Raw genomic sequence first — 23,160 nt, forward strand, 5'->3', positions numbered from 1 at the left:
GGGCGGCGCTCGGGCTGCCCCGTCCTGCGGGGGGTGCTTGGGGAGGATTTCTTGTTCGGTGTGGGTCTGTTGCTCCTGAGCCTTGGCTCCTGCAGAGAGTGTCCTTGAGAGCAGATCGGAAGCGGAGATCTGTGTAGGACAGAGTAATGAGTACGCTTGGGCTGTGGTGATGCGGAAATTACAGTTGGGGGGTGTTCGTATCTGAAGTCATGTGAGCGAATTACGGGGTGGATGTGAGAGGAGAATACTTGAAACAGAGCCCTTACTGAGGGAATTGACTGCAGAGTGATTTTGCTGACTGCTCGGATTCCGGGCCAAGCTCTCAATGTATTTTTCTTCGCTGCAATGTGCATTTGGTCTGTTCCGAGGGGGAGAAGGGATCATACATCAGTTTGTAAATTAATGGAGGGGAAAACTTTAGTTATCCCGAGTGGTACGAACCAAAGTGAACTTAAAACAATTTTCTAGTTAAGGCCTTGCATTTAGTTTCCGTGTTCTGCAACGTTCTTGAATTGTTACTGGTAGGAAGTAAGGTTTGGGTTTGCTGTGTTTTTGTGTGTTGTTGTGGTCCTGTATTAGAAAACACAGCAGTGCTTTTCTATTGGAATGTCATTGTTACTGCTTGCAAATGACTGTGCACCAAGCTGCTCGGGATGGGGTTTCAGCTGCCTCTCTCTTTACAGATGCCGGAAGCCGTGCAAACTCAAGACCAACCAATGGAGGAGGAGGTGGAGACCTTTGCCTTTCAGGCTGAGATTGCTCAGTTGATGTCTCTGATCATCAACACTTTCTACTCCAACAAGGAAATTTTCCTGAGGGAGCTGATTTCCAATTCATCAGATGTAAGTACCTTAATTTCTGTCTTGAGTCTTGTCAGTGGGACTACTGCATTTTTTAAGAATAGTTGGTGACTATTAAAGCCTGCTTCTTATCTTACAGGCTCTGGACAAGATAAGATATGAGAGTTTGACTGACCCAAGCAAGCTGGATTCTGGAAAAGACCTGAAAATCAACCTGATCCCAAACAAGCATGATCGTACTCTGACCATTGTGGATACAGGCATTGGGATGACCAAAGCTGACCTGGTCAACAACCTTGGTACTATTGCCAAGTCTGGCACCAAGGCTTTCATGGAGGCACTGCAGGCAGGGGCTGATATATCCATGATTGGTCAGTTTGGTGTTGGTTTCTACTCTGCCTACCTGGTCGCTGAGAAAGTGACAGTGATCACTAAGCACAATGATGATGAGCAGTATGCTTGGGAGTCATCAGCTGGAGGATCTTTCACTGTCAGACTTGATAACGGTGAGTATTAGATGTCTTTGTTCCAAAGCATGCTTTTGCAGATGAGGGGTTTTTAACTACCTGCTCTGTGTGCTTGAAAAGACACAACCCAGACAAAATGGGGAGTCCTGGTCAGGTGTCAGATGAAGCACAGGCACATATGTCAGAGTGCCTGAGGGAAATGTCTTCTATTGAAGACTGAGGTTTCAAAACTTAAACGTGGAAATACTTACGTAGACACCTGAAACACTCTAGTTAATTAAAATGTTTTAATGATTATTTGAAATACATACCTGGGTACAGCAAGCCTGAGGAAATGTCCAAAAGTCTGTTTCTGTACACAGAGACTTGAGTTTTCCCATTCACTGAATGTGTATTGTAGTTAGTGAAAGGCGTAGTCTGCCCCTGCTCTAGTAAAACCAGTAAATTCCATTCCAGGTGAACCTTTGGGCCGTGGAACAAAAGTCATCCTGCATCTGAAAGAAGATCAAACTGAATACCTGGAAGAAAGGCGAATTAAAGAAATTGTGAAGAAGCATTCTCAGTTCATCGGTTATCCCATTACACTCTTTGTATGTACCTTGCTTGAGATAATAACTAATTGAGTATGGCCACCTTAATTTATTTTTTTAAGTCTTAAGAGTAGTCTATGTGTATTTTGTTAATTAAAATTGTTACAGATGCTACATGGATGTAGCTTTACTGAAATGCATTTTGTTAATTACAATCTTATTTTACAAAATCAAGCAAAATGTTTGTTTTACCAAGCTAGTTAATCAATTACCAAACCATTGGCTAAATTGCTTGCATCTCGATGGTGTTATTGGTAAAACAACTTCGTAGTCTGTGCACTGAAACTAAAAAGCATTAGTCACTACATAACAACATGGAAACAAAATAACTACTTGTATCTTTGCAATCAGAATTTACTTCCTTACTTAAATCTGAAAGGAAATGACACCATGTTCATGTACTTTGTGAGACTACAAGGGACACCTTAGGGCTGTTAATCGTAAAACTTCTGGGTGTCAAAACATATCTTCTTTTGTAGGTGGAAAAGGAACGTGATAAGGAGGTGAGTGATGATGAGGCTGAGGAAAAGGAAGAGGAAAAAGAAGAGAAGGAAGAAAAGACTGAAGATAAACCAGAGATTGAGGATGTTGGTTCTGATGAAGAAGAAGAGAAGAAGGATGGAGACAAGAAAAAGAAAAAGAAGATTAAGGAGAAGTACATTGATCAGGAAGAGCTCAACAAGACCAAGCCCATCTGGACCAGGAATCCAGATGACATAACCAATGAGGAATATGGAGAATTCTACAAAAGTCTAACTAATGACTGGGAAGACCACCTGGCAGTCAAAGTAAGTTCCTGTCTTCAGGCACAGTTACACTTGGCCACTAAGTTGCTAAACATGCTACTGAGCTCTGATACATTCTTGCAGATCTTGTTGTGATAAATTGCTTAGTATTTTGGAGTGATACTGTTTCAGACACGTGAGGGTGACGCTTAAGGCTACAAGTTATTCAGGCTACTGTTAGGGCTGTGAGGTCTTTGTAAAAGGAGTGCAGGTGCTTTCCCAGGAGGTAGCTTCGTTGGAAGCAGAGAATGGTTTTGGTTGTGAGGGTCCTTGCAGATCATCTAGTTCAACCTCCCTGCATGGACAGGGACATCGCCCATTAGACCAGGTTGCTCCAAGCCCCAATCAGCCTGGCCTTGAACACTTCCAGGCATGGGGCATCCACACCTTCCCTGGGCAACCTGTTCCAACCTGTTTGGTTGTTATTGAGTCTAATAAGAATGTATAATTAGAGTTCAGATAAATGTAAATTGAGTTGATTGGGTTTGCAGCTTAGTTTTGAGTAGAGGGGATGGGTGAGGCAATTGTCCTTTTGTGGGAAGTGCCATAGAATATGTGTTTCCTAAAGCTCATTATGTAATAATATAGGAAACGATATGTTTTCTGAATTGGACTGGTTGCCTGGTTAACAACTGTACAGGTCTTGGATTTGTCTGGAGAAAGTAATGTGTTTTTCCTGGCCAGTGTCTTGGTTGCTGTGCTCTGCCTGAAGTCTCAGCATGGTTGCTGTTTGTCTTCTGCATTTGAAGAGTTAATTTAAATGAGAGTTGCAGAAGTTGACTAAAATGATACCATCTTGCTTTTTCTCAGCACTTCTCTGTGGAAGGGCAGCTGGAATTCAGAGCTCTCCTGTTTGTCCCACGGCGTGCACCCTTTGATCTGTTTGAGAACAGGAGGAAGAAGAACAACATCAAGCTCTATGTACGCAGAGTTTTCATCATGGACAACTGTGAGGAGCTGATCCCCGAATACCTGAGTGAGTATATTTTTGAGGAAAATGTTACAGAAATTACGAAGCAATTTTGTAGTTTTGCTTTACATCAAAAGAAACTCAGGAGCGGGGAGGCAGAGCTGATGAAGATTTAGCTGAGCAGTTTTAAATTACAGAACTCTGTAGAAATTGATTGATAGTTTTAAAAAGAGCGAAGCCAGTTAGGTGATGACTGAGTGGTAAAGCTGTTGTCTGTAAGATCTGCAATGCTAATTTTTGCTGAATCTCTTACAGATTTTATGAGAGGTGTGGTGGACTCTGAGGATTTGCCTCTGAATATTTCTCGTGAAATGCTGCAGCAAAGCAAGATCCTGAAAGTGATCCGGAAGAATCTGGTGAAAAAGTGCTTAGAACTGTTCACTGAGCTGGCTGAAGACAAGGAGAATTACAAAAAGTTCTACGAGCAGTTCTCCAAGAACATCAAGGTTTGTTTGTTCTTTCTGTTACAGATTTCTGTTTTGCCTAAAATACTAAGCTACCACAATTTTTAGTATTTATGTAAAGGAATTACTAAGTATTTTGTTTCTTCTTGTGTAGCTTGGTATACATGAAGACTCTCAGAACCGCAAGAAGCTCTCAGAATTGCTGAGGTACTACACATCTGCCTCTGGTGATGAAATGGTTTCCCTGAAGGACTATTGCACTCGGATGAAGGAAAACCAGAAACACGTCTACTACATTACCGGTGAGTTGGTAACAGAAACGGTAAATGCTGGTTTATTTGTGGGGTTATTTCGAGGGAGGGGTTAGAAAATATAAGAGAACCATGGTGGGTTCTCTGGGTGAAGCTGGAAAAAAGACAAGAGGGATGTGTCATGCAGGACATGCCTGACAGACTTGTTATGGTAGTTAACATTTCTTTGAATAGCTGAACAGCTAGAGATCTGAAAGTGCTCCTTGCATAGCTGGCTTGCTTACTTATCTTCAGATGCACCACATGCACCTGTCCTCCCCCAAGCCCAGGAGTTCTGTGCTTTAAGTTTTTGAGGTGTTTTCAAGATAGCTTTGTGTTCCAGCTTTTAGCTAATGAATTCAGCCAGGATTATATGAGTTTTTAAGACCTTTTGCTCCAGCCAGTTTAAACTACTTGGGAATCACATACAAAGGTTTTTTTCAAAAGGCAAATGCTGTACAGGGCTTCTCGGTTCTCTTTCTTGGCAGGAATGAGAAAAAAAAAAATTTGGCATTCCAATAAATTCTGCTGTCAAACCAGTGAAGCATTAGAAGCTGTGATGTCAGTTTAATAGACTTGAATCTATTCGGGCTAGTCTAGTCTTTCTAGTAGCTTGTCACGTCTCTCCCTGCTGTGGGCATGAAGCATCACTATAAATGTTGAGTAGCCTCTTTAGAAAGTAAGTTATGTGACAGTTGCAGGGCTCAATCAGAAGGGAAAGTAAGTTGTTATGTGACAGTTGCAGGGCTCAATCAGAAGCTGTGGTGTTCTTCTTGCAGGTGAAACAAAGGATCAGGTGGCCAACTCTGCTTTTGTGGAGCGCCTTCGTAAACATGGCCTGGAAGTGATCTACATGATTGAGCCTATTGATGAATACTGTGTGCAGCAGTTGAAAGAATTTGAAGGCAAGACCCTAGTTTCTGTAACAAAAGAGGGTCTGGAGCTTCCAGAAGATGAGGAAGAGAAAAAGAAGCAGGAGGAGAAGAAAGCCAAGTTTGAAAACCTGTGCAAAATAATGAAAGACATCCTTGAAAAAAAAGTAGAAAAGGTAATTAATAAGAACTATTCAGTTCATCTGTCTGTATGTAACAAGCTTAATCATCTGAAGATAAGTTGCTGGGTAGGTGGGTCAGATAACCATGTTACAGTTGCCTTTTCTGAAAGGGAGATGGTAATTCTGTAAGATAGAGGAGAGGTGTCTTTGGGTTGTTTCTTTTTTGTGGTAAAGCTGAGGGGTTCTTCTCAAGTTGGTATTGCAAATTCTTTGGCTCTATCTCATGAGCCTTAGGCCTTCCATGACAAGCTGCAGCAGGAGTTGTACCTTGGTTAAATCAGTTGGGATAGTAAATGAAGTACAGATGTTGAAACGTTGAATAACAAACTTGTGCTTATATGTCCTTTTCTAGGTGGTTGTGTCCAATCGTTTAGTCACTTCACCATGCTGTATTGTAACAAGTACATATGGCTGGACTGCCAATATGGAGAGGATCATGAAAGCACAGGCATTAAGAGACAACTCCACAATGGGATACATGGCAGCAAAGAAACATCTGGAGATTAATCCTGATCATTCCATCATTGAAACACTGAGGCAGAAAGCTGAGGCTGATAAGAATGACAAGTCTGTGAAGGATCTTGTCATCCTGCTGTATGAGACAGCACTTCTGTCTTCTGGCTTCAGCTTAGAAGATCCTCAGACGCATGCCAACCGCATCTACAGAATGATCAAACTTGGCCTGGGTAAGTGAGAAATTGGTCTCTAGTAGTCTGTGTGGTGACAGGCTCTTGCAGGCAGGGTACTATTCACCTTGGTGCTGCTTTGTCCCTGTGAGAAGGGGGGAGCCCTCAGATGAGTTAAGTGCTAAGAGTAAAGCTTTGAGCCTGATACAGTTTTAATGGGCTGTGTTTTTCCTGGGCAGGCATTGATGAAGATGATACTGCTGCAGAAGAAGCTAGTCCAGCAGTTACTGAGGAGATGCCACCTCTTGAAGGAGATGATGACACATCACGCATGGAGGAGGTGGATTAAAACAGTTTACAGGAACTCATGAATGTTTCCTTGGCTAATTCGAATAAGTTATATTTTGTATATTATGAATGTTACCTGCCAAAAAAAATCTTTGACACTTTGTCTGCATTCCCTCTTTATATTTATTTTCAAAGATGTTATACCTTTATTTTTGTTACATTGCTTTTTCAGCTGATGTGAGATACAAATGCCATTGAGGGAATATTTTCTTTAACTGTACAACCCTAAACAGGCAAGTAAGGAGTAGTTATTTCTGTCTGTATTAGCTGGTTGCAGGTGGCAGGGTTTTTGACTTATTCTTAATTGCCAGAAATGTGGGAAAGGTAACAAAGACAGTGACATCAGGAGGTTCCAGTTTGTTTAGTGTTCTACAGCTCTTCAACTCTAAATATATCTTAACATACAGTACCTAGTAACTAGGTATCTAGAAGAGCTGAAATATTTGGGAAGCTTTAACCCTTTTGCTCCTAACAAGGTCTTGATGTTTAAAGTTGTTTTTTATACTGTTCAAGGATTCTGGATTGCACTCTACCATAGAATAGAATCCACTGTAAATCTCTATTGTGACTTATGCAACTCTGCATGTGCAGTTCAAACCTAGAACTGTAAGAATAAAAGTGTTAAGAATGAGTTGTGTCACTGACTTGTCTGTTAACAATAGAGACAAAACCTGTTTGGTTAGTGCTTTGAATCAAGAGGTACTGGCTCCTGAATCCTAGAACCATTCAGGTTGGAAAAGACCCTTGTGATCAGAGTCCAACCATCATCCCTGCTCTACAGAGTTCTCCCCCTAAACCATAACCACCAACACCACATCCAAAGGACCCTTAAACACATCCAGGGATGGTGACTCAACCACCTCACTGGGCAGCCTGTTCCAGTGTCTAACCACCTCTGGTTTTTCTGCACTTTAACTGAGTGGTCACACTGGATCTTGCCCAAAGGATCCAACAAAAGTGGGTTTTGCTGTGACACAGTGTGGAGCTCCCCTTTTGTGGTCAGTTTTCTAGTTTTTGGAGGGTAAGGACACTTAACAGGAGCTCTCTTGTTCAGGGTCTTTGTTTTCCATGCTTTGTACTGTTGTAATGAGGTAAGTGCAGAGCATCAGAGTTCAGAAGAGGTAAGGTGCCCTAATAACCGTTTTTCAGGGCTCTGTCACCCTATGGTGAAGCCCATGGTACAGAACATACCACTTGCCTCCTGTTATAACACCCCAGCCTTGTACCTGAGGATGTAGCTGAGGACAGAGGCAGCCAAAATGCCTCATTCTTGAAGCCTCGAAGAAGAGGATGAGGATACCCTAGGGCTGTTGCTATAAAATACTCAGGACAGCATCAGCTTGTCAAATCCATGGGTGATTTGAGCTGTATTTCAAATAAGGCAAAATATTAACAGTTCACAAACAAAACTTGGAAGTAAAAGAGCAAGAGTCCAGACAGTCGTTAACAATGAAGTCCTCTCCAAAGGCCAGCAGGGCTGCCTGGGTTATACATACTGTGCTACAGTGAGAGGTTCTGTTTCGTTGGTGTTTTGAGAAAATGCACTCCCTTTCATCCTGGTTAACTGATGTTCCAAAGGCAGATGAACACCCACATTATACCCACATCTTGCAAATGGAGAAACAAAGTTTAGAAAGGACTGAAGGGATTTTTTTTCCAAGGTCAATGATTTGATGCATGAAGTAAAGAACTGAAGCTGTTTTTTCTAACCTGTTCAGGTCTCCCAGTGATGCTGCCCTCACATGCAAGAGAAAACTCAGAATCTTAACACGTCCTTACAGTTTCTGTCCCATGTACTATCCTTTATTTTGGATATGGTTCCTTGGGAGTATCTGGAACAGCTGCCTTTGAATATTGCACTTCTGTGCTCACTGACTGGAAACACCAAGGGCATTTCTTTGTTTCCCATACTCTTCTGTTGTGCATTGTAGGGAGGAGACCTAATTAAGACAATGGAGTGAAAAGGCTGCCTTCATTCTCGTTATTTTTGTGAAGAAATAACCACCATCTTAACAAAAATGGGTGGTGTGGCACTTTTTGAGGTGAGCTGTGGGATGAGGAGGCTGCAGTTGCAGTTGGCCGTGCTTCCAGTCATACTGCACCATGTCTACAAGTACATATGAAGTAAAGGATAAAGTGAATTTCTGTTCTGCAAAACAGCTATAAACTGCACTTTACTGTCTTTGCTCACAGCTTGATTTTAGTAGAATTCTAAAATATTTCCTACACTGCTCATAGGCAGAAGTATGCAGCAGCAGATGAAACCTTGCAGTTTCTGCAGCATCTTGTTTCCAGCTTCCCGTAGCACACTCAGGCTTGGCTGAAATGTTCTTAATTAGCATTTGGCAGTGGGTTCAACCAAATGGCTGCAGATCTCCATTCTCTCATGGGCCCCTGCTTCATCTGATGAACTTCCTTTGGATGAGTATCTTGTTTTGATTCTTCCCTATTGCAGATTAAGAAAAAACCCCTAACCACAACACACTACAATCTTGCATTTTTTAAAAATAGTGTTTCACATGTGAAAAATATTATTCCTCATGACTCAACAGCATAAGTGATCCTGGTGTTGGGCTTTATTGCCAGACAGCAATTCCAGCACTACCTGAGGATTAAAATAGCGATAGGCATCTGTGCTTGTTCTGGTCCTGCCTGAAGGTGCCCTGTGAACAATCTGTCTTGTCTTTGGCAGCTGCAGGGGCACCAGCAGCAGGAGCAGACGAGCCCCTACCGCCACAGCGTCACTGGGGACAGGTGGTAGCTGTCAGGAGATGGGGTGACACTGGTCCAAGAGGAAAAGGAGAAAAAAAGCAGTAGAAAGTGTCGCCTGGGATCTTTGGGCAGGGTGGAAACCTGCTCTTATGGAAGGGATGTGGCTTTAAGGAAAAAGCCTGATCTTGTTTCAGGGGCTGGTTTAGGATTTTTTTTCTTAAGAGTTCACCTTCTGTCCCCATGAAGAAAAAAATTATTTGCTTGATTGCTTTGGTTTCAGCTTGGCTTCAGATCCCAGGCCACAGCTGGAGCACCCAGATGGCTGCAAAGCTGCATGTGGAATGCCAAAAGCCCTAGTTCATCCTGTACTTTTTGCATTTCTTACAGGGGGAGCCTTTGCTGGAACAAGATAGCCCTGAGTCAAACACTGCCTGCTGTGAATCAGGTCCGTGTTCACGGCTCACAGCTACAATCTGCAGCAGAACAATAATAATTTCCATTGGCTAAAAAAAATGCATTCAAGATTATTAATTGCTAATTCAAGATTAACATAAACTGACTCCTAAATCTGCTCCCAAAGGCAGCAGCCCTGGCTGCTCTGCAGGCTAGAAAAGCCTTGTGGCCCTTCCCTGATGGACACGTAACCTCAGGCAGCCTCTGCTCCAGATGTAGTGTCTGCTCTGCAAGAGCTGCTCTCTGATGGTCCCAGTCCCAGAGCTGTGAGGATTTGTTTTCATCATCACAGCAGACAATCTACTACGTTTTGCCTCTTTATGTAGAAATCAGATATATTTCAAATGGGGGAGAGGATTATTATTTAAAAGAGATGCATGTGTGATTTATTAGATGGGAAGGTACAAGGTGGAGGCTGAACTGATCTGCTCAGAGAGGCTTCCAGAGAACTTGCCTCCTGGGGGCAGCCACGGCAAGAGCAGAAGGAGCAATGACACCTTTCAAAACCAGAGAAGTGTTACCTGTGTTCTTTTCTGGCCACAGAGCCTGGATCTGGGAAATTGGAGGCACCTGGGGCTGGCACAAGGTCTGTGCAGGGGCTTTTGCTGAGGGTGACAAGGAGAGCCAAGACACCAAGTACAATAAATGATTGCAATAAATGGTTTGAGCATTTCTGTGCCTCTGTAAGCCTCTGGCTACCATCCTTGCTCGCACTGCACCAACCAGGTACGGCTGGAAGCTGCCCTGCCTTGGCGATGGCATCGGCTGTGCGCTTTGCAAGGTGGAAACAAAACCTTGGAAAGCTGTTGTCAGGCTGTACCTTCACTTCTCCACCCCTGCTCGATGGGTACTGGCAGAGGATCCATTGTGCAAGCTTTGGCCTGGTCTCAACCTTACAGTCACCATTTCATCTGCAATGCCTTGCAGACCAACAGCTCTCTAAAACCCCAGACACCAGGGCCTTGTTGCAAACATGTTGCCTGCAAAGCATCAGTAGTTAATTTTGAGCAGGTTTTTGTGGGAGAAATTACTCCAAGCCAGGTGTTTGGATTAAGGATGGAGATTGCATGCACTCATTCAACTCAGCTGGCACTGCAGGCACTAACACAGGGCTTCTTAGCTCCCACCTTGGTGGTGGAAGGTGCTGGGGGATGTTGGATGAGTTTTGGCTGCTCTGCTTTGATTTTCTTTTTTAAGTGGTTAGAGAATCCAAAGAGGGGGAATTACCATCAGAGGGTCCTGGCTTGGGTAAAGAAGGTAAGGAGATGGAAAAGGAGGTGTGTGTGATAGGCTGTAGCTCAGCTGGCAGCAGAAGTGGGGTGGAAGGATTGTGTGAGTTGTACCTAGTGCAGCTGCTGTCACTGTCACCTCCTCAAGGACTTGCTCCTCTGCCTTTTCAGAGAAACAACCCACTGCTGGCTCTAGAGTGAGATCCTTGTTTTACTGAGGTTTTTACAGTAATCTTGAAATGAATCTTCTCTGTTGTGCAGGAAGGTGAAAGTCAGATGGGAAGGAATTAAGAGGAAAAAGAGACATTTGATTTGAAGTAGAAATAATTAGTTCCTCATTTCCCTATAAAAAGGAGAAGAAAGGGAATAGATATATGGCCTTCAAAGGGTCAAATCACCTCTACTTTGTGAAAAATGGGCCTGAGTTACAGTTCTCTGCTAAATACAAAAAAATACTATTCCTTGTATTTAAAAATATCAAATGTGTTGCTCCTCTTCTTAACAAGTGATGGTGAGTAAAAGTGATGTCTAAGTTTTGCAAATTAAATGTGGTGGTTTGTAAACAATCAAGAGAGATGCTTAGGCGGCATCATGTGTCCAACCACAACTGTCCATCCAACAGTGGGTAGATTGTCTGCTGCAGCAAACAGCAGGAGGAAACACCTTGACTACCCTTTCTTTCTCTGGAGGGTGTAGGTGTTTTTCCATTTTTGGCTGTTGATTGTTCTTCTCTCAGCCTGCGGGTTGCAGTAAGTTGGTGAGAGCTGAGGGGGCCACTGCATCTTTGGCCATCAGACCTTGCAACTGTAGATGCACGTGCATGTCACGATACATGTGCTTTATCTACCTGTACACCTGGGGAAAGGTAACGACTAGAGGACTCCAACTGATGTGCTGTTCTGTGCTTGAAACACGCTGTAGAACTCCACACAGTTGGCTCTGGTGAACCCATTGTGAAGAGCAGCCTGGATCCTCCAGTAGTAGCACAAAGTGCTGTCATGGGGGCACTTCACTCTCTTTCTCCTTGCTTCACTCCAATCTACTTTAAAAGAGGGAAGGCTCCCGGCCGAGGGAGCAGAGCGGGGCCGGTGTGAGCACTGGGCTGGGGGTGGGGCAGCCGGGGCTCCAGCCTATAAAGCTGGAGGAGGGTGAGGGTGCTGGGGACAGGATGGCTTCAGCTGAGAAGAGGCAGAGGAGGAGGCGTGGGGCTGGGCAGCCCATGGATGGTAGGGGGAGAAGGGAGCACCCTGTGAGCCCTGCTGGAGGATGGAAGCGTGTGGGGACTAAATGCCAGGGTGGGAGGGCTGGGGCAGAGGGCTGACTTGCAGCAGGGCTTGGCATTTGACTCTCTCTTGCCTGGTTTAATGTTTTGAGTACAAATCCCCCTCTGAGGGTTCATAAAACTTGTAGTTACTTAAAACAAAAAAGGAAAAAGATCTCCTTTGTAAGCTTCTCTAAAAACAAATACATTACATTTTTCTGATGCTACATGAAGGACCATTGAATCAAGTAATTGTTTTGGTAGAAGACAGTAGCTCTCTCTTTCTTTTAAAATAGAAGCTGCCTTTGCTTGAGAACTTGACACAGACTTCGTGAAGGAATAACCAACCTTTCTAACACTAGGGAGTTGCTGTGTCTGGGCAATTTATAAGAAGATTTTTCTCTAATGTGCTTTCCTACCCTCTGCCTGTTTTAGTAGACACTCAGAAAATGAAGGATTCTGTTAAAAGCTCAGACTGCACAGAAAGACTGGCACGTAAATACATGGTAACTGCTTCCCAATTGCTGCTTTCTATTTCCCTATTAAAATATAATTTAGAAAGTGTTAGTTGCTTTGTCTGACAGTGCAAGAGCTGTGCTGGAAAAGAGTGCATGAAAAACGTGTGAATGAGTTATTTGAAATGGTGTCACCTGCAAAGAAGCCAAAAGGGAGGGAGGAAGCTGATCCAGTTTTGTGCTACCACCTGGGAAATGGGGGGCTGTTTGTCAGGTGTCTGTAGCAAGAGCTTGAGGAAAAAATGAGGGTGTAATTTTAGTCATTTATCTGCAGCTGAGTTTCTGAAATGCAGGCCCACTAAAAGCAAAGAAACAAAAAAAAACCCTCAGTGCAAATCAAACAGCATTTAAAAAGGTTATTTAGGGACCTAGAGTAACTGTTCCTAGCAAATACATGTCCTGGATAGCTTCCCATGGTTTGCTTTTTTATTTATTTGTTGGGTTTTTTTGGCAGGTGGGAGAGGGGAAAAAACTTGTATTTTTCCCTTATGACTAACTTGCACAACCCAACCAGCACAACAAATGTGGGATATTTGGAAGGGCAAGCTTGCTTCAGATGGGAAAGCTTTAGAGCTATGTAGCATTTACAGTTTGCACTAGAACTTCAACCCAAAGCTGGGGTAATTTCTGCTTTGAGTAGCATTTCTTTCCTTTCCTCCTCTGCAGCAGAAGTGCATAGTGGAGTCAAGTACAGAGTCTGAGTCTGAATCCAGTGCAGAGGTAAGAACTGACTCTGAAGTATTTCAATGAAATTGGTGAGATTCCCTGATGGGTATCCTACTCTTCCTTCAGTCTAAGAAGGGTCTAAGGCATGGCTACTGGGGTTGTTGGTTTTGTGACCATAGAAGAAATGGGGAAAAAAAACCCAACACCAACAGCCCCAAACTCAACACTGTTCTGTTCTTCAGGCTCTTCCTTAAAACAGTTATTAATTTTGGCAAAAGTGGTTCTGGAGGGATGAGGCAGGAAACTGTCAGTGTTTTAGGTAGACAAATGTAGCATAAGCACTTCTAACAAGTGCTAAAGCTGAGCTTCGTTGTTTCTGGTGGTTGACTTCCAGCAGGTCTGGTCAAGAGGGGTCTCTAGCTTGTAACTGTTCATTTGGGATGAGATGAAGAGAGCATCTCTGTTGCTGTGGCAGTGACTTGGGAACACTGGTAACTTCCTGAACCAGCGTGTATTACATTGGTGAAAACCAACCTGATTTTGGAGTGGAGAACTAAGTACTTAAATTCTGGCTAAAAGTCTTCAGAACTTCTGCTTGCTGTTAGTCCATGCAAATTACTGTGCTCTGTGGCCTACAGAAGCTGTCTGCCAGGAGCCTGCCACCACTTTACCTTCCAGAAAGCACAGTGGGAGGCTGGAGGTTTCCACAGGCTCCTTCTGAAAGAAACAAGGCTGGAGGTCCAGCTGTCTGGGAGTCTGATGGCTGGGCTGGGTAGTAGAGGGACTTGCAAAGGTGCTCTCACAGAGGGGGCTGAAGCAGGTGCCAGGGCAGGACTGGAGGATTTTGGGGCTCTTTGGAGAAGCAGAAACTGTTTTTCTTCATCACTCAGTATTACCCAGTGGCTTTGGAGGGATGTCCCTGTGTTCTTGAATTAGCATGAAGAACATTCACTGGCAAATGGGCTTAGACTTCAGCTTCTGCACTCAAGCCTTCAGGTTCCTGTTGTAAGGAATCCAGACTGGCCAAGCCCTGCTTTGCAGCAGCTGTGCTCAGACCTTCTTCTCTGCTGAAAGGAGGTGCAGCAGAAACTGGCTGATTGCGTCTGAGCATGCTCCTTCTAAAGGAGCATTTTGTGTGACTGCTTTGTACCTGTGGTTTGCTTTTAAAAGGCAGTCTCCCTACCTTTTTTGTGTCTCTGTTAGTGTTAACAGACGCAGAGCACAAGCACCATTTCAGAAGGATGCAATTCTCAAGTAGAAATTAATGAAGAAAGTTTTTTGTTCAGGTCTGGACAAGGCCATGTTTAACCTCATGGGGGAAAGAAGCCTGAAACCCCAGTGTGACAGCAGAGATACTGAGACTGCTTGAAAGGACTTGGTTTGACTGTGTGAGTTACAGAACTCTCCAAAGGGCAGCAAATTCATAATCCATTCAATAAGGAAGAATTTCAGATCATCCCTATGTAAAAGAACAAAAAGGATCCTGAATGGGAGGAAAGTTCTCTAAATTCTAAATTTTATCATGTTAACTATGAATTAAACGTTGATTTAGTTTACTTTTCTGATCTTAAGGTATACAATTACTCTCCTTATAGCAATGTTTTAAGTGCAGTAAAACTTAGCACAGCTCTGTCTCTTTTTAGATTAACTGTACCAGGCTTTTAGAAGTTGGACTGAGGTACAGTTTTTACTCTTTTAGCATGTGGACAATCTGGATTCCTCTTCTCTACAAATTTTACTTACTCTGGTTTTACTTTGATGAGTAATTTATAGTAAAGAGCTTTATAAATCTATGTTAATTTACCTTAACAGGTGGTGCTCAGCCCACTTGCTGGAGGACTCAAGAAAGCAAAGGACTCCAGGGGACTGCAAGTAGGTTTGGCTATTAGGCAGCAGCCTTGTTCTCAGTCTAGCATCCAAAAATAAAAAATCTAGATGGGAATGTGTGGATAAACAGATTTCCATAGTAAGTCTGTGACTAATGTTTAAAGTGGCTCATACACCCACTGTACACAGCCTCTTGTATTTTTTTGTATGGCCAAATAAGCATCCACCATATTCAGAGAGACCTTTACTTCAGTTTTTAGATCCTTATGATGGTGATTCAGAAGATGCACCCATTTCCTCTGACTGTAGCTCAAATTCTTTAAACAGTGTAACCAGGGGTGCACCATGGGTGAACAGTGCCTCAAAAGCAATGGCTTTGGAGGATACTGATACTTCAGAAGATGGAGATTCCTTCCCTAAACCTCCAGACTCACCAGAAGCCAGATTTGGTGAAATTCAGACAGCAAGAGACTGTAAAACACCCCTGGAACATCCCAGCCCAGAGAAGGGTTTGCCGGGAAGCCTCCTGCAATTGTCTGAACTGCCTAAAGCCACAGAAGCATCTACCTCCATGTGGCTGACACCTGACCACTCCTTCCTGATGAGTATTAACCCTTCAGCCTCTGCAGAGCTCCTTGCAAGCCCAGGTGACAGTGCTCCACAGCCCACACTGGCAGCTGACTGTGATGGCGCAATGGCCAAACAGCCCCTAACTAAAAGAAAACAAGGGACTCCCATTCCAGAGGCTGCTACTGAAAAACTGAGAAAAAAATTCCGTGCAACTTAATCTGAAGTATTAATAAATTGTTGGACAAACTGTTCTGAAGATATTTCTTTTGCAGATGGTACTTGGACTGAAAAAGCTTAGAACAAACTAGCTCAAGCCTGTTACAAATGCAGCTACGTTTTTGTGTACTCTTAAACTTTGAGATCCATGTGAAAAGATAGAATTAAATAAAGAAGTTTGTGTGGCAATTTAAATGAAGACTAGCTCAGCCCACACAATCACCGCTAAGCTTTGGTGCCTCCTGAAGCACTAGCCTACCTCCTGTGTCCAGTACCTTGAGGCACCTGCTCAGTTTCAGTGTCATTTCACAAAAGTATTACAAGGGTTTGTTGAGAGAAGGAAGAGTGAGTGTGTGACTGCAGTGAGTTTTCAATAGTTGTATCTTACCTTGCAGCTGCTTTGTGTCAGTTTGGCTCTTCATACCTCTGATCAACTGTTTGAGAGGAGGGAAGCAGCTGCATGGTGAATAATCTTACAGGTTTGACTACAAACAGCTGGATTGCATTAAGTTGAACTGACTGCAACTACAGGCAATCTAGCTTTTTAAAAAATTCTAACAGGAGTATGCTGACTTGTGCCATAGATGTATCTTTTTCTACCTGTTTTGAACAGTGTTTTTAGGCATATAGTTTCAGATTACATGCCAGTTTAGAAGTTAAAATGTGAAGTTGAACACATGAGCTGAAAACACTCTCCTTCCTTAGAGAGAACAATCGCAAGCTGCAGCAGTGGTGCACAAAGGTAGGAGGCCAGTTGTCAGCAAAAACTGATCTCCCCCACCTGTATGGTAATCTCTCTTATCACCTTTTCAGTCAAGCTATTCCATTTATGTGGAAGGGGAACTTGCTGTCTACAAAAAATATGATGGCTTCATGTTGGTACCAACTACTTCTGAAAGCACTAATTCTGTCTGACTGGCAGAGATTTTTAATTTGCAGGTTTTTTCATACTTTCATGGAATGCGTCTCAAAATCCTATTTAACTTCTAGCCTGGCACCCTTTCACTAACAGCTGCTTATTTATTTTACTAAAGGAACTTTGTTTTCATCCTTATCCCTGATCTAGACTTGCTGAGCTGGTTTTTAATCAGCTTGGAAAGTGGTTAGAAAAGTAAGATTGAGAGGCCTTTGCCCTAAGACACAAGCTACTGTCCTTGCCCTCTGACTTGCCCCAGTGGCAAATATCACTGCAGTGAACACTAGTTACTTGCAAAAAAACATTTTGAAACAATAGTTCTGTGTGTAGTGCAACTAGGCCACAGATCTCTCTCGAATTAAGACCTGTAAAAAGCTTTAAAAATACAACACTGATACAGCCAAGTCCTTCAGCCCTATGCCAGGAAAGTCATACCCTTTTAAGTCCTATTTGTCTGTTGAGTAGTCTTCAACCACCTCATCTGAAGCTAAATAAAACTGAACTAATCTTCAAACTGCAGCCAAGAAACCTCAACTAATCTGGAGAGAATTTCCCCTGAACCAGTTGTTTAACACAGCATACTGAAATAAATAATCCACTAGGAAGTAATACAGAAATAATCAGTAGAGAAGTTAAAAGGTAAGCCATGTGGACGGTGTATACTGAAGACATTCAATGTCTGCTTATTCAGTGTGAGAAGGCAACTGTGGAGAGGCTTCTGAATTGAAAATGTACTTTTGTTAATTTAGGCCTGATGCAGAAGGTAACATATAAAGAGCTGAATACTTTGGGAAGCTCTAGCTACCTCAAGCACACTTGGTGACTCTCTTGATCTCCTTATTAATACTTGGCAATAGGTGGAGCTGGATTAAGTGAGGCTTTTTTATAGCAGCTGTAAGCTGGTACTGCAGCCCAGGAGCTGAGCTATGCAGAAGAAGCAGTTGCTGAAAGAAAGGTGCAGTTCAGCTGAGCTGCTAACATCTACAACTTGTACATATTTGGGCTAATACTTCACACTAGTATCCAGAACACACTGCAAGCAGGAAGAGGTCTGCTTCCTTACTCTACAATGAATTTGGCATCATGGAGGCACAGACAGTGATGAGGTTCAGATACCAATGTTCTGGTGCTGCAGCAGAAAGCAGCTCCTAGAAGCTGAGGCACAATGAGGACATTATGTTATAGCTAAAACTGATCTTGGATGATGCATGTAGCTCCCAACTCTGTTGTTTCTCACAATTGGATATGAGAACTGCAAGCAGCAGACAAAGATTCCACAATGCACTGGTCTGGGATTAATTCTTGATAGGGTAATAAAAGAGCCAGGACAGTTAAAACTACACTGTACAAATCAGATGGAGAGGGTAGGCAGCAAGAATTCTCTATTTTATTAACTAGTTGGCATCAGCTGAGACAAGTATGTGAGGCAGGTTGAGGTAACTATTCTTCTTGCTCAGACAGGCCTGTGCTGTAAAACCATTTCTCAAAGAAAAAATATTACAAGAAAGTCACTGCTTCAATAGGAGAAATCACTGTCAGGAAGGAGCTCCAGATTTCTCTTTTGAGACTGAAAACTATGCACCTGTACTGCTCATGTGCACCTTTGAACACCTGATGTAAGACACTGTTAGGACAGTTGTTCTGACAAGATGGTTAGAAGGGCAGAAATGCTTGGGCAATGAATTCAGGATCTGAGAAAGCAAGCAAATACCAAACCACTTCAGCAATCAAAGCAATTAGCAGGAACTCTCAGCTCCCCTAACTTGGTAACATGAGTTGCTGTAATAATATTGTAACTCCTTGTTTAAGCATTTAATATTAACCTCTAGGGCTTAAGATACAAAACTAAAGGCTTATTTCACCATAAAAGCAGCTTAAGAAAGAGGATGCCCTGTGGTCAATAGAAAAGGAAAATCTCGCTTAGGATACTCTAGCTTCTGAATGCATCTTGGCAGTTGTGTAAACACAGATTACTCCAAGCAAGAGCCAGTTCACTGCAAATAATTCATGCAAGGGCATCAGATGTTGCAGCAGATATCAGGCTTTGTGTCTTACTGCACTCAAGACTTACATTCCAAGGTTCTTGTTACCAAAGGTTAGCTGAATGAGCTGCAGTGTCAGCTGTGTGAAGGTCAACAATAGGCTTGAATACCAACTTATAACTTGTTACTCTCTGAAAAGATCATATGTAGTTTTTCCAGACAAAAAATAAATCATCATAATAATTTCCAGAAGTAGCCTCAAAGGTCTTGCTATAGACTTTATTTCATATAATAGGATCCATCAAATATCACATCTACCAATAACCATCAAAAAAAGTCTCATCCAATTTTCCTTCAAAGAAACACACCCTACCAGCTTCCAATTCACTCCCCCTGTCTCCTTCTAGTCAACTTGACACAAATCCATCTGACTACCTAACCTAAGTGGGTTAACAGAAGTACAGGTGAACACTACATAGAAGACTGACAGTTAACTACAGCATTACAGGTCAAAAGAAATCTTTTCACTCTGTGCAGAGAACTGCAACACCACGTTCATAGAAGCTACGGGGATCTTCCTTGGTAGCTATTTCAAAGTCAACAGTGAAAAATCAGATAGCACGAGTGAAATTCAGATAAACTGGTAAGGTGACCTGGGGGAAAACACAAACAGAGAAGAAGGGTTATATAGAGCAGCTGAAGAACATAAGGAGCTTTTGTGATACCACATGGTATTTATGAGAAGGGTATTTAGTCTCAGATAACTCAATACCTAAAACATGAGGGGAGAAAAAAAGCCCTAATCAATTCATCTAACACACAGCTTTCTTTATAGGTATAAATTCAAGTTTTGGCCTGAAGATCATTAGTGTTTTTGGATGCCTCTCCTTTTTATCCAACTACAAAGGAAAAACTCAGTCAATGAGCTTCAGGAAAAATCCCAACAATCTAGGTATATCTAACTGTGAGAGTTGTGTTGTTGTTTTTTTAAAATTATTTTTATCAATACTTACAACATTTGCTTTTTTATCAGCATTTGTCTGTTTGATCCAGCGAAGCTGCGTAATGGGCAGTACAGTTGAAATGGCATTTGAAAGGGACAACTTGTTGTTACTGCATGTAGCTCCCTGAAGTTTCAGGCCTGTAAATTGAAATACACTTTAGAATTCCAAGAGCATTCATGCATCCAGAGATTGCCTCCCTGTGTATCATTCAAGGGCTAAGTCGAGTGAGTGAGTGCTAAGTATTTCATACTGCAAAATACAGGTTTCTGCAGATACACTATCCAGTACCACTTAAATATGTACTGACCTGAGCCTTGAGATTTATTAGCATTTCAAGCACTTCTCTACTAATACCAAACTAAACAGAAAGTGTGTACTAACTTTTGCAATGATAGGATCTTTTGAATTTGACATAACCCATTTAAGACCAGAAGCTTCTAAAAATATTTTAGAGCAAGGAGTCCTTCTTTCTCGTAAGTTTACCTGTGACTCCAAAGCTGCACGCATCCAGTACTGCATTCTGTGTAGTTGTAACATTGACCTCAAGACAGAGTTCTTCCAGGGACCAACTGTTTGCTTGGGCAACATACTGTCTTGTAGCAGTAATGTATGCCTCTGGCACAAACAGGCCACCAAGGCACACATGGATGTTCTATTTGAGGGGGAAAAATTAAAAAAAAAAGTTATCAGCTGCAGTATTTATTATTATAATAAGTATTACTTCAGCAATCTGCTGACATGAACATTTTCCTACTGCTACTGGAACACTCTAACTGCTAAACTGCTTTTTATTCTAAGGCTGTGTCTTCTGTCATTGTAAAACACTAAATTTCCCTTAGCCTGCTAAGCCTCACCATTTTCAGATTAGGAGACACTCAACAGTATTTACAAGCACATTTCAGAGAACATTAGCTGAAGCTGTTTTGCCTGATAAACGATTTATAAGCATTCATGTGAAGACTCCATGACATAGTGACACAGCTGCCCCAGTAACCTCTAGAAGAAGTCAGCACAAGATACCTTTAGTTCTTTTGCTCCACCAGAAGCAGCTGCCTGGGAAATGTTCTGCAGCTGTTTAATGCGCTCACTGAAGTCAGACACCCACTGAATAACAGTCATACCAGCTGGCACTGTGTAATGAGACCAGCTACGAGGCAAAATACCTAAAAAAACATTATTAGAATTAAGTTTTGTTTGCATACAAAGTTAGAATTACACCATTCAGACGCTTCACTTTTTGTCCCAATAGCTATTTAAGACTTGGCCCAGGATACCAGTCTCTATCACAAAAGGTTCCTCAGTAAGTGACAGCACTTTCACATATTACAAAGCAAATGGTCTCCAGGTCTCCTATTTATTTAAAATGCCACCCAGTTACAGAAAACCTTCAACAGCAACCTGAGTTACACAGTAACTAGAGCATATACTGCAGTAACTGAGCTTCAAATTTTTGTGAAGATTTGAGTTCTTCAGAAAAAATGGAAGAGGTCAACTAGCTATGTGTTTTGAGGAAATGCTTTTGTTCAATGCAGACACCAGATTTCATGTATTACTAGAAGCAGGATGTCTGTGAAATTCCACATTTATACAAATTTTGAAATAGAAGTTTAGAGAACTTGAATATTTTCTACGAGATTTTAACGGAGCAATATTACTCACTTTGTGGTTCGAATAACTGTGTTCCATCACAATTCAGAGACTGAAAGAATTTAGTAAGGTTTCAGCTTGGAAATTAAGCTGCTGATATAAACTGTACAAAAAAGCCTAATATTAGCTATCTCAACTTGAGATCCGAAACCAAACCAGTCTGAATTTTATGCTTGACTCATATGGTAAAGTCAATCCCAATTTTCCTACAACATTTTTTTTAAGTTGCTGAGTGTAAGGGCCCCTAATTTCCAGAGTAAAAGAAGCAAGGAGAGCACTGGGAGATGCTAATTTGAATGACCATACCTTTCACCAGTTCGTTTATAAGTGTACGCAAATAGTTGGTTTGTTTCTTTTTTCCTTCACAAACTTGAACCACATCTGCAAGGTCCTGACGAACATCCTGAAGCAGCTTAGCTCCCATTTTCACCTCTCTCTCAAAGAACCGGAACAAAGGATCCTGGTTGTCAAAATATTTAAAGTAAGATCCAGATCAAAGCTCTTGCTGGAAAGCTACTACAAAAAGCCCCCAAATCCTGGATGGACTGACCAGTGACTACAAGCAGTCACATGAAGATGCAGTCTATGGGGCAGAAAATGACTGGAGAGACTGTTGACAACCAACAATCTCCTATCCCTTGGAGAAGCAAAAAAGTAAGTGTCTTAGTTGAACAATGAACATGGACTGCCTGCTGCAGCTCCTTCCAATCATCTCAGAATATTTTTTATCAGCAACAAAAAGTTTTCACCTACTATCACAGAGTTACTCTTCAGAAGCAGTTAAGCACTCACAAACATAATTCAGCTGGGGAGCTTATTCCTGAGTTGTAGTTTATCGAGTACTACTGTCCAGATCTCAGAAGTTTCCTCCAACCTTTGCAAATTCTGTTCTCAGTTAGCAGAAGCTGCTGCCCTATCTCCCCTCAGTGACTATATTTTAGATGTGATTACTGTGCACTGGCTGTAAAGGCAATACCATAAGTAGCAGTCAGTGTGCTACAACAGGAAGCACTTTTTTTGTGCTATCTGATCACAGGGAAGCTTCAGAAGTGGTACCCTTGATAGATAGTTTGCTACAGTATTTCTTCAGATAACATCCAGAATACATAAACCAACTTTTAAGAGCATTTCAAGAAACCCAGTGGGGCATTACACAACTGTAGCAGCCAGAATCACCATCAATCCAGGTTCCACTGTTCCCCCAACAGTTTAATTGGTACTTGCAAATCACAATACACTTGTTCCAATGTACCAGAAGTTGGGAAGTTCCTATGCCCTTGTTAGCCAACACTTAGTTTTTACCTTAATGTTTTCCACAGTTCGCTTCAAGTGGTTTAGAGTTTGTGGGATAAGGTGAAGCCAGTTAGAGGCTGTGGTGTGCAGTGTTCTCATCCAGGCTGGGCGACCATCTGATGTAGAATCGGTTCTTGTCTTCTTCTCAGTTTCTGCATAAGCCAGATCATCCTCATCCTCTAGCATCTGCATTTTCAGCATTTTACTGATCATGTCTATGCCTAAAAGAGAAGACATGTTGTTAGTCAGAGAAGCAGTGGCATAAAGACAAAAACATTCTACCAGATGTAAGAACTATGGCTTCTCTTTTTATCTGGTCTAGAGACCTAAAATACAGAACTGCCTATCTATAGGTGGCTCCAGAGCTTCCAGTAAAGCTTTCCAGAATCAAGATGGGAGCTATAATCTGGAAGGCTGAATGTTTAATTCACAAGCTTCTGGTCAGTTTTTGGACTGCTTACGTGTTTTACCTTGCAACATGTTTTACCAACCAACTATGCTGAGGAATGAGGGGTAAATAATACATTTTTCAGCA

At 42.2% G+C, this 23,160-nt stretch overlaps 2 protein-coding genes across 2 annotated transcripts in view; one reads left to right on the forward strand and one right to left on the reverse strand.

The window, feature by feature from the left end:
* Nucleotides 1–653: 653 nt before the first annotated feature.
* Nucleotides 654–6,965, forward strand: HSP90AA1 (heat shock protein 90kDa alpha (cytosolic), class A member 1). Its single transcript, XM_009998000.1, has 10 exons — nucleotides 654–842; nucleotides 940–1,306; nucleotides 1,724–1,857; nucleotides 2,337–2,645; nucleotides 3,453–3,618; nucleotides 3,868–4,058; nucleotides 4,171–4,318; nucleotides 5,086–5,354; nucleotides 5,713–6,046; nucleotides 6,226–6,965. Exons 1-10 carry the CDS (start codon nucleotides 654–656, stop codon nucleotides 6,333–6,335), a joined length of 2,217 nt encoding a protein of 738 aa, XP_009996302.1. The 3' UTR covers nucleotides 6,336–6,965.
* A 12,240-nt stretch (nucleotides 6,966–19,205) lies between these two features.
* Nucleotides 19,206–23,160, reverse strand: part of DYNC1H1 (dynein, cytoplasmic 1, heavy chain 1) — a 43,777-nt gene continuing 39,822 nt past the window's right edge. The window contains 6 exon segments of the mRNA XM_009998026.1: nucleotides 19,206–19,334; nucleotides 19,695–19,822; nucleotides 20,169–20,337; nucleotides 20,706–20,848; nucleotides 21,639–21,792; nucleotides 22,635–22,846. Coding sequence (XP_009996328.1) covers nucleotides 19,206–19,334; nucleotides 19,695–19,822; nucleotides 20,169–20,337; nucleotides 20,706–20,848; nucleotides 21,639–21,792; nucleotides 22,635–22,846 — 935 coding nt within the window.

The sequence above is a fragment of the Chaetura pelagica genome, unplaced genomic scaffold (assembly GCF_000747805.2).
Source record: "Chaetura pelagica isolate M959 unplaced genomic scaffold, ChaPel_1.0 scaffold354, whole genome shotgun sequence".
NCBI lineage: Eukaryota > Metazoa > Chordata > Aves > Apodiformes > Apodidae > Chaetura > Chaetura pelagica.